Source organism: Diospyros lotus, chromosome 12, assembly GCF_014633365.1.
Source record: "Diospyros lotus cultivar Yz01 chromosome 12, ASM1463336v1, whole genome shotgun sequence".
NCBI classification, from domain to species: Eukaryota; Viridiplantae; Streptophyta; class Magnoliopsida; order Ericales; family Ebenaceae; genus Diospyros; species Diospyros lotus.
The window spans coordinates 6,120,211-6,132,237 of NC_068349.1; the positions used below are offsets into that span (position 1 = coordinate 6,120,211).

General features: G+C 37.9%; 1 protein-coding gene across 1 annotated transcript; it reads right to left on the reverse strand.

Annotated features, from left to right (window-relative positions):
* Positions 1-1,983: 1,983 nt before the first annotated feature.
* LOC127787206 (uncharacterized) lies at positions 1,984-2,898 on the reverse strand. The gene has a single exon (XM_052315134.1). It carries the CDS (start codon positions 2,861-2,863, stop codon positions 2,162-2,164), a length of 702 nt encoding a protein of 233 aa, XP_052171094.1. The 5' UTR covers positions 2,864-2,898; the 3' UTR covers positions 1,984-2,161.
* Positions 2,899-12,027: the final 9,129 nt, after the last annotated feature.

The following is a 12,027-nucleotide window of genomic DNA, read 5'->3' on the forward strand; positions in this document are numbered from 1 at the left end:
ATAATATTTTATTTTTCCATCAATTAACCACGATTAATTTTTCTTTAGTATTTTCTCAAATAGAAAATGATATAATGTTAACATTTTGATTGTTGATATTTCTTAATGTATGTGATGTATTTCTTTGATATAAATATATAATTCTCGATTTATTTATATGTTGGATGTAAAGAATATGAATAAAAGTAGATTGGTTAATTTATGAAAAAATTTGTAATCACGTCTAGTAAACATAGTTAAAAATTAATTGAATACAGATATGATTATGATTAAAAAATATAAAAATTGTCAATTGCTAATTATTATAACAAATTATAATCTTAATAATTGATAATTATATATATTAGTTTATATATATAATATACTATTAATTAATAAATTATTGATGGCATAAGACACATTTGTGCCCTTGAACTTTTGAGAGGACCTATCATGTCCCTCAAGTTTCATCTCTAGTCTTATCTCACATCTCAAAATTTAAATGCATGCGCGTAAAATACACGTGCACTATTAATGGGCTAGCAAAGAAAAAGGGGAAGGTGGTTGCAAGTGAGGTATTGGAGAGGAAATAGAGGTCACAAGTGAGGAATTGGGAAGGAAATAAAGGTCGTCGACAAGGGAAAAATGGAGGAAACAACAGTCACAAGGAAATAACAGTTGATGACAAGAGATATTGGGATGGATCAATCAACCAATGGGTGAGTTGATTGACCGATGGGTCAATCAACCAAGGTGAGAGAGGTGATGGGTGGATCGCTAACAACGGTTGGTGATCGATGAAGGCAGATCGACATCAAGGCGAGGTTGGTTGCAATGAAGCAGGGAGAGAGGCTGATGGTTGGGATGCAAGAGGAAGTGTCGAGTGGCCAGCCGGTGATGATGGTCGCGATGCATGAGCATCGAGCGGTTGGTTAAGAAGGACCAGAGGTGAGTAGCGACAAGAAAGAATGGGTTAATGACAGTGGTAGTTGAATGGTGAATAGAGACCGCGATGGTGGTCGCATGATAGTCGATAATGGCCGCTCTAGAAGTTAAAATTGACAGCAATGTGGAGGACCCAGGTCAACCATGGCATACGCGGCAGTGGTTTCTAGTGACGAGGGCGACCAACCCATTGCTTCTCTCATTGGCGACCTTTGTTTCCTTTCCCTCTCACCGACGACCTCTATTTCCTCCACCTTTTCTCACCAGTGACTCACCTTTCCCACCAATACCAAATTTAGCCATTTGAGATACTCATTTCATTGCTCACCCTCCTCAACGACGCATGATTTCACTCGTGGTGCTAACTAGACAATAAGGTGCGTGATTAGTCCAAAATCTAGACTTCAGGTATATAATAGGTTCCAATTTAAAACTTGATTGGCATAATAGATTCTCCTCAAAGTTTAGGAGTACAAATGTGTCTTATGCAAATTATTAATTTAAATATATATCCCTTTACTAATAAATAAACCCTAATTTATTTATTTACCCTATTGAATAGGAGGCATCCAGAATAGATAGTTTTGATTCCAATAGAAGGTGGAACCAGAATCGTTCCTGTTCCTGACACTTCCAATTTTGGCTCCAACCTCTTTGAATTGAAGGTACAATATATTATATATGTAATTTAATTTATATATACGTATCATTTTAAAATTTAAAAAAATCAAAACTCATGTAATCCACTGATCATTTGAATTTATAACCCCTTTATTTTAATCGAAATAGTACATTGCACTTTTTCATTTTTTAACGAAAATGTGCCAATTAGATTAAATATTCATCTTTAATTTAGATAAATAACATTACTGTAATTTTAAAATTATTTTTTCAAGTATCAGTTATTTTGCTTTCAGTTATAATCTTATATAAATTTTTATTATTTTTTTCATTTTAATTCTTTATTTTTAGAAATGTCATAAGTACTCAGTTCTGATCTTTGAACCAAAACCTGAAAGATAGTTTGAATTCGATTTTTAAAGAAACATTCCAGTTCGATTCCGATTCAACCCAAACCGTGGTCGGGCCTCCTATTGGAGGCAGATATTGATATATTTACGAATGAACAAAGCAATGCTAACTGTAACTCTAAAAACTATGTTTATTATGCATGCATTTACAAATGAATTATCCCACAAAGGTGCATGATTCTGGCCCCGATCGGCGACATAGCTAGCTAGTTTGCGCACATACCGCTCCCACGGCCCATTTCATCTTCCCCAACATAAGCCGACAGGTTCAGGTAAGAGTCTCGGTCAGACCAGTTCCTCCACCTCGCTCTACATATCACACAAGTCGCCGATCTCCGCCGGCTACTCCGTTTCCACGTCTGCAAGCAGGGCTCGTGAATAGGGTTCCGGCAAGTCCCACACGCCACCACCGCCTCTCCGCTTCCAAACTCATCCAGACAAACCGGGCAAGCACTCCCTTCTTCTATCTCAACCGGCGGCCGTAAATTGCTCCCTCGCCGCGCCTGGGAGAAGAGCTGGTGAAACCTCTCTCGAACGTAGGCATCGGCCAGTGTTTCCGGCGACGAAGGGGTGGCAAGCAGGCGGTTCAGCTGGCACGGCCGGAGAGTCCGTCGCCGGAGACACGCATCGTCGAGGGAGACGCCCAGGACGCGGATCAGGACGAAGAGGATGTGCTTGCATGGGGTGGTGGGGTCGGGGCAGGTGCATGAGGGGGCGGCGGAGAGACTCACCGTGTAGACGTTTCCAGTGACGCCGAGGACGAAGAACTCCGAGCCACCCCGGTGGAGGAGGAGGAGACGGTGGTGGATGGCACGGATTATCCTGTCGGCCACCTGCGGGGTGATGGTGGGCGAAGTGGGAGGCGGCGGCGGCGGCGGCGGGGGTGAGTTGGAGGCGGTTGACTCCATTAATTGCGCCGGCGGTGGTTGTGACCGTTTGGATTTAACCGGGCTTTGTAAAGGGGATGTGGATTAATTGGATACTTTGGACAGTTTTATGGGACACGTGAGGGATCGAAAGGTGTAGTCCTGTAAGGAACGTGTAGTCCTGTAAGGATGAGATCTGCGTTGTCCACAAGGCACGTTTGGCTTTCTCCAATTTACACAACCGGGTTTGAAAAACTTGCCAACTTTGTGTAACTTGAAGAGGAAGGAAGTTGCAGCATATAATTGATTTGTTGTTGTATGAACATGAGTTTTATTTAAAATTATGTAGTTTGTTTACATGAACATCATCAAATTAATTCATAATCGGAGAAAATTATGCTTATTTTAGATTAGACATTATCCAAACGCACCATCCCGTAAAGGGCTCAAACAGTGGTACCCTCGCTTTAGGTGTTAGTACTCATATAGTTTTTCCTACCAATTCCCCGAAATTTTCTCGGAAAGTAAAACCGCTAAAACCATCTTCCACCACTTCTATAGCCAGGGCCAAACTGAAGCCAGACCTTCTCTTCCAACGCTTCGCATTCGGAGTCAAATCCTTCTTGCTAACCATCTCAGTTCTTCGATCAAACATCGATTTTGACTGTTGGGTTTTCTGTTTCGGGTCAGTGTTGAAAGAAAGTGGTTCTCTCCAATCTTTGCTTTGGTTGTACATTACAGCCGTCTCTTCGGGTTGACCCCACCTCCTGCCCCTGATTCCACTCTCAGGAGTTTCATATTCTATAATTTAATCAGTAAGAAACTTCTCAGAATCTCTTGATTGATAAACATTTGTGTAACAGATTAGCTTGTTCTTTGTTCAATGTTGGTGCATTTCGCGAATTTTTGTGTAGTTTTGGATTTTCTGTTTCATGTCAGGTTCTTTTTGTGATAAATAGCTTCCCCCCCGGATCATGATATCACTGATTCTGTTGTATTGCATATTTGGTCAATGTGGGATTAATCTATTTTTTTATTGGGTTCAAAATGCAATCCTAATCGGCAATAATTAATGTTTTTCTCTGCATCTTAATGGATTAATTTTGCTAGTTATCTATTTTTATTTTATTTGTCCAGCTGAAGTTGAACTTGTAGGCAGCACTTTGTTAACGTTTATGGAGATGTACAAAGTACATTTATCATGACAAGTTAATGTATTCTGCGTCTATGCTTACCGTTTGATCTTCCACTGTAGTTAACCGTGGGAGAAAGCTTGATTTTCTCCTTTTTTGGACACTGGATGGACGTGTGCCCTTCATTAGAAAAAGTTTCTGAAAGAGCAGACAGTTCTGTTCCATTGATATCTCTCGTTCTCATGTTTAACCCATCACAATGTCACTTCTGAGTATTTGACTACCCAGGAAGCTAACCATTACTTATGCGGTTCTGGTTGCATCTCTATATTGTTTAACAAAATCAAATATTTGCTTGTGTTTATATTAGTAACTAATAATAAATAGCAAAAGCATGTACTTGCGAGAAAATGGTTGGGACATGATGTTTAGATCCTTTCTCTATGATCTTGTGACTCAATGGTTGGGAATGTGTAATTGCCCAACGATCTTTTCTTTTTCTTGTGCCAATAAGTAATAAAGAATGCTAAAAGAACAGCTTTTATGGGTTATAGCCCCATTCTTGAAAGTTAAAGAGAAAAGTTACAGTTGGAGCTTGTTAATAAGTTCAAGAGTCTCAAAAGAGAAAGTTAGAACCCTTACTCTTGCACCTTGAGCCAAATGTTATTTCTATCCGCACTCTAAAAAACTCTCCTGTTTCTCTTGCACCAAATATGCCACCATACACAAAAGGGAATAGCATTCCAGAGCTCTTAGTCTCCTAATTGGGCAAGCCCGACCCTACTAATGTATCAAGCTTTAATCCTATCATGTGGAGTCAACTACGGGAACTCTAGTTTGCCAATTCTTTTTATGGTTCAATCTTTCGTAAGGCCCTTACCACTCATGTCATACCTAAAGTCTCTTACCAAGTTTTTCTTAATCTTCTTCCACCTATTTTTCTAAAGCATTGTTCCATTCCATCCACTCTCCTCACGGGGGCCTCTATTGGTCTTCTTCTTGCTTTACTAAACCATCTTCCTCATGCATCTTAGTCTCCTTCCACCTGTTTTGCTAAACCATTCCATTCATTTTCCCCACAACAGTCTTTGTTGATCTTCTTTTCATATGACTAAATCACTTTAATCGTGTCTCATACATCTTACCTTCAATAGGAGTCACTTCAACCTTATAATGAATTTGTCCAACATTCTATACCATACAACAAATTTTTCCTTTACCTTTAACAAAACCTTATGATCACATAAAAAGTGGATGCATTTTTCCATTTTAACCAGCTTGACTTAATTTTATGGTTAACATATTCATTAATTTCTCCATCTTTTTGGATGATAGATCTAAGGTATTTGAACCAATTTTCTTGGAATGACTTGATTTTCAAGTTTTACCATGACTTATCTACACTTGTATTTTTACTAAACTTGCATTTCATATATTTAATTTTCAGTGTGTTTAACTTAAAACCCCTATATTCTAGAGTGCTAGGGAAGCCCAGCTCTATGGAAAAAAGTGTGGAATACTAACATCAACATCACCCATATCATACCAAAGAAGGAACTCCATACATCGGGAGTGACCGCAATGAAGAAGTAAATATTCTACCTCCATAATTTTTACTCATACACCACCGGTTAGATACAATTTGACCCTGTTTCCTAAGATTATCAGTTGTGAAAATGGCTCCAAGAAAAGCCATCTGGACCCAGAAAAAAAAAATTCTCACCTTTGGAAGGATCATCCGCAAAGATTTCCAAGATAAATCCACTCTACCTTTGTCACTTTGAGCTTCATGAAATGAAATAACAGAGAAAACTGTCAGGACCCTAGCCCCAACTTGATGTTTCCTTTGACAATAGAAATAGAATTGAAGGAGAAAACTGACAGAAATGTGGGAGAACAGACAGAAATGAGGGGAAATCTGACAGAAAGTAGGGAGAAATGGAAGAGAAAATACACAAAATTGAGAGAGAACAGAGAGAGTTCAATAATTTTCTTGATAATTCATACATAATCTTGTCATTGTGGGTTATGGCTTTATATATAAAGCTAATCAACAGATTTTACCAAGCGGTTACCACTCCTTCCACTACTTCATAACTGCTCCATTACAAATAACTGCACCTAACTATAAATAATAACTGCAATTAAACTACAATTAATCTCAATCTCTCCTTCCCCCACCTCAGAATGTGTGAGAAGGAAGCCAAGAAAAGATATGGGGGGATCAAATTCCAAACCATGGGGGTCACACTCACACTTGAACTAAAGGGACAAAATGATATTACCAACCAACTGCTATTGTCAGAATCATTTTACTTAGTACACTGGCAAGAATGAGATTCTGAGCCTAGAGATGTGTTAATGTTTTTTGAACTATTACACATAAGACTTCTCATAATGACTAGGTCTGTTCTTCTAGTTCTTATTGTCAGTGTCAACACCTCTGGCTGTTTCGTGATTGAAGGTGGTATTATCACTATCACCAATTGAAGCTTCTAATATGCAAGAGAAAGGCAGATGAAGCTCACCAGAGGAGCTTTCTCTTGTTTGACATGTTTGGAAAAGAAATCAGGGAATTTTTTCTTCTCTCTTGAGTCTAGGCATCTTACTTTGCTTCCGCGGGAGGGAAAATAGAAGATGAACATGCTATTTAAGAAACAAGCACCATGAAATTAAACACTTTTGGCACTTTCTCAAAACTAAAACAGCTCAAGTTCCAATTGCTGCACACTGAGTCACCAAACTGTAAGATTTGATATCAACTCTTGGATCGAAGAGTAAACTGATCCCAAGAATGATCTCCCTCCTTTACATTGTATGGGGACAATTTTCTGTTACCGCATCAGATTCTGCACTTGTGTTGTTCAGTTGAAGTTTTGAAATCTTAAGAAGGCATTAGAAGCCAACATAAAAGTTAGGTCTCCACTTTTAGATATCAAAATTACTTGGTATAGGCTCAACTATCTCTTTAGACCAAAGAGTTCAGGAATTTGAAAGTTGCGTATCTGCATTAGAATTGGATGATATACAATTGGCACCAATGAATATTTGACTGAACTTCAGCACATTGAAGATCAAGCAATTCCACAAAGCAGACAGTGAACAAATCAAACTGATAATAGTCTTCCCAGCCACACCAATTTAAGTACAAACTACCATTTTAATGGCTATTTTGTAACGTTTGAAATTAAGGTATACATGACAAATGGTTATAAGACCATTAGTTGACACCCTAGTTACCGTAACTGTTGCTGGGGGCAGTGTTGTGGTTCAAATTCTTGGACAATCCTTTTCGCCCTGTTTCTTCTGCCATTATAACCATCCTTGGGTTATACTGAATACCATTTCCATGAGCAGTGTGAGTTTAGAGTTTTTCCAACAAAAGAAAAATATCTATTGGAGGCTGATGTAGCAGTAAGAAAAGCATGCCTATAGGAGCTATTCGGAATATATGATTTGTGAGCCATATGGATCTGTTTTGTGCTGTTATTAAAACTCTGCATTCAATCAGTAAGCTGATTTCTTCTGCAACATGAATTTTTTGCCTTTAAACTTAAGTAATTCAACTCAGTTTGAATTGTTGCTTTACTGAGTGGTTCTCTAACAAGTGTGAGCTCTAAGGCTTCAGTAGGATGCTCTCCCCCCTTACGTATCAATCTGCTTTCTACAGCTCCTAATGAAAACTCTCTTGCTAATTGTTCACTCCCTCTGTTTAGAATACATCTTTGCTATGTTATGGTTGATGATGAGAGGAAAGATGAAAGATAAGCCAGAGATGGCAGGCTTTAAATTACCTAATCGAATGAGAAACTAAACCCCAAAATGGGGGTAGTTTAGATGTTTCTTTAATGGGAATAATGAGCAGGCAAGGAGGTGGGGAGGTTGATTGATACAAGATAAAAATAAAGTGTCTCTGTCTCTGTCTCTCTCCCTCTGCTTATGTCTCCCCATCCCTTTGAAAGGGCCCTTGCACTGTGTTCATGTCACCTTCTTATCAATACACTTGCATGTGCCCTCCCGCCTTCTCCTCCCCCTCTCATTTTTTCTTTTCTTTTCATATTTTTATTTTTTAAAATTATACTTTTATATGAAAAAACTACCTCCAAAATAAATGCAAAAATAATATTCTTATAATTACTATCAAATTGCATTACTTTTTGGTCATACGAGGAGAAGATTGATAGATGATTTTGTGAAAAAAAAATGGATAGAATGGAGCAAGCGAAAAAAAAAAAAGAGAAGAAAGATTGAGACAAATTTAGTGAATGGCACTTAGAAGAGATAAAGATTATTGATAGAAATGGCAATCAAGTTAGAATTCATATAATCGATCTTGTATGGTGCAATAAATATTTGAAATGTTGTGTGCTATTTTATTTTGCATCTTATATAAAATATGAGGGTTAACCTTAATAGCAACGAGAAGATTACTCTCTCAGCTAAAAAATCACCTACTTAAGTTGTAAAAATATTTTTTTCGTAAAACAAAAATAAGATTGCATAAAAGAAAATATCTCGTATCCTCTTCCACCTGTCTCAAACTCGTCTCAAACTAAACAGCTCTATTGATGTATTGGAGAGCACAAAATGTCTATTTATTTATCTTTATTAGTTTTTTTTATTAACAACTTTAATTATAAGCTGAAATATATATCATCTTGTATCGAGCGATAGGAAGGATCGGAACAACTTACTCTAATGGGCTTACGCGAACTTCTCAGGGGTCACTCATCATTGAGCTTCCCTAGCTCAAGCACGCTTAATCTTGAAGTTTTTTACCTGCATTTAGCCTAAAAGGTATTCAGTTGGTGTTGTTTCATTCCTTATTTATTCTCGATATATACTACTATTCTTTGAGCTCTTGGAGTATTACATTATCTTCCCCCCGAGCACATGATGTTCTCGTTATGTGACCTTACAACCAGTATCGGATTTTTCTCGTTGCATGGTCGATATGGGATTCGCCTAAGGTGCCTACACGCACTCACCTTAGGGATTCAGCGTCCTCGCTAAGGTTTGCCCCACCACCGCGCTCAGAGGTTCGGGGGTCAGCTTTAATACCACCTGTAACATCTCGTATCGAGTGATAAGAATGATCAGAATAACTTACCCTGATGAGCCTATGCGAACTTCCCAGGAATCACTCATCCTTGAACTTCTCCAGCTCAAACACGCTTAACCTTGGAGTTTTTTGCCTACATTCGGCCCAAAAGATATCCAGCTAATGTTGTTTCCTTTCTTACTTATTCTCGATATATATTATTATTTTTTGGGCTTTTGGGATATTACAAAATATATGTATATTATATATATATATATATTGCAACTTTTGATGTTGGATAGCTTAATGGGACCATGATCTGGCAAGTGAAAAAGAAAGGACAAAAAAGAAGTTTGTGATGGAAAAAGGAAAGGAAAGGAAAATGCAAGTAATTTGCGAGCATAGATAAATATGATTCAGGGGCGGAGCCAGCATAGGCCCAGTGCAGGCCATGGCCCTCATTGGGCCTTGGCCCGCCATTAATTTGGCCTGCATTGAGGCTGCCCAAAGTCTGCAAACCCTCATATGCCCCACCTTCATTTTCTCTTTCGCTCAAGCGCTATCCCTTAGCCGCTGCCCACCCTCTTGCGCCCTGCCCTTTGCTCTTGCCTCTGTCTGGCTCGGTGGCTCCATCGCTCACCGGCGCCTCCTCGGCCTCGTTCTCACCGCCTCGATTGTCTCTTCGCTCGCCTTTGCCTGCTCTCCCTCAGACCTTGGTCTCTCGCAGTCTCGCTCACGCTCTCGCTTGCTGCTGCCTCTCTGAGCTCTCTCGCATCCTCGCTTTGTTGCTCGCCGGCTCGCCCCTCCTCTGGGTTCTGGCCCTTCGTCGCTCGCTGTCGCCTGCCTGACTGCCTCTTCGCATCATCGATGACGATTTCGAATAGGTTGGGTTTGGGTTGGTGTCAAACGAATCTGGGGGAGCAGAAGAGTCCGAAGACGATGGATAAGAGGTAGAAGAGGAAGGGAATGACGAGGAGGAAGGCATCGACAATGAGGCGTTTGTCGCAGTGGTAGGTGGAGGACGAGGGTTTGAGCAGGAGATGATGGTGGAGTGAACGAGGGTGGGGCGGAACCCTAGATTGGAGTCTATGGCTATAGTAATTATTACTTGTTATATTAAATTTAAAGTAGTTATGGAGAGATTTTTAAAATTAAAATCTTTGTTAGATTTTAATAGGAAAAAATTAAATAAATTATATTAATTTTTAATATATTTATATTATTATTATTATTATTTTAATAAATTTCATCCTTACTGAAAATATTTTCTAGTACCGCCCCTGAATATGATAGATAGTTGTGGAAACAGGGAAGGGGACAAACCCTTTTCACTTAACATGCATGGAAACATCTTCATGCACAGCATGGGAACCCATTCTCCTCGCCTCTCCTCTCCTCCTCAAATGCTAATGCTAATGCCATCCAACATTTTGGAACCACTCAATTATTTGTAAACTGAAATATTTTATATACAATAAATATGGGATACCTTAGCAATATGGTTAATAGCATTATTACTCTTCTTTTTTTTTTTTTTTAATGCCATTATTATTGTGTAGTCCTTCGGAAGAGAGAGGAGCACGTGGCTGTTGCATGGAGCATCAAAGCGAAGCACGTGGTGTCCGCTTTCTTTGCCGACTTGCAGATTAAGATGGCCAACACTGGCGAAAAGATTAATATCAATTTTGTAATATAAATAAATATTATTTTTTTTAAAATATTACCATTAAAGCAATTAACTTTGTCTTTAAATAACAGTGAGCAGGGGGAGTAATAAATTAGTGATAACAGAACCCATAAACTACTAATGTGGAGTGATGGAGGCCTATGGATCAGCGATGCATACTGATCATTAATTAATATTAATATGATGTTATTATGTTATACAAAATTAAGTACTTACTTGGGATTGGTGGGTGGAATTCTGTGCAATAGGAGACAGGCTAACAAGTAGTAACAAATCTGCAAATGGATTTGAGTTTGCAGAACACCATGCATGTATGTATATATTTTCAGGGAAAAAAAGGGTAAATTACTTTAAAAAAACCATTTTTTTAACTTAATTTCAAATTTAGAATCTCTTTTTAATCTTTTCAGTGAGAATATCTACTTTTTTAATTAATTTTAATCTTATAATGTCATTGGGTTCCTTTTATTTTGCTGTTAATGTGATGACATAACTTTCAAAATTATTAAAATGATTTGAGGACACAGCTAGTCAACTCTCTTTAATGTCGAGCCATCTAAGTGTTCACTGTTCTATGGGGGAAAAGACCAAAGGAGTCTTGCCATTGTTGTCGAAGGAGAAGGATAGCCCTAGTTGCTTTGCGAAGCTTGAGACATCACATCTAGATAGATTAAGAGCCCAAATTTGTTGAAGCGTCTAGCTAGGGTTTGATCCTATTGCTAGTTTGTTACCATTTGTTGCAAATCTGAACTTGTTATAGAGCATCTAGCATTCATTTCTCACTATTAATACGTTATCATTTATTGTGGTTTGGAAGAATTGGAGAAAGCAAGAATTTGTTATCATTGTTGGTCCCGACAATGAATTAATCTCATTATGAATAATGTTATTGGTATATCTTTGTGTATATTTTAGATTATACAAAGATGTATCAATGATAAAAATATCTCTCATGATGCGCATAGAGACGCGTGGACAGATGTAGGGTATTTTGGTCATAATATCCCTTATGTAGCCCAAGATGTACAAAAATAATGTACATATAACATGATTCATCTCATTATAATGTATTTATTTTTTTAAATTCTCCATTGTCACATCTTCACCTAATGGTTGCCATGGTATCTAATTCATTGCCCATCATCCCAACATACAAATGATTATCCTTGTTTGATGAAGTATCAAATAAATTAAAATTTTTCATAATTTGTTATTTTAAAAATAAGATTAATTTGTTATTTTAAAAATAATAATTAATATAACTCATAGTAATAGAATGTTAAAAAAAGGTGGAAGATAGAAACATAATTAAAGAGACTTAATTAAAAGAAATAGCTAAATATTG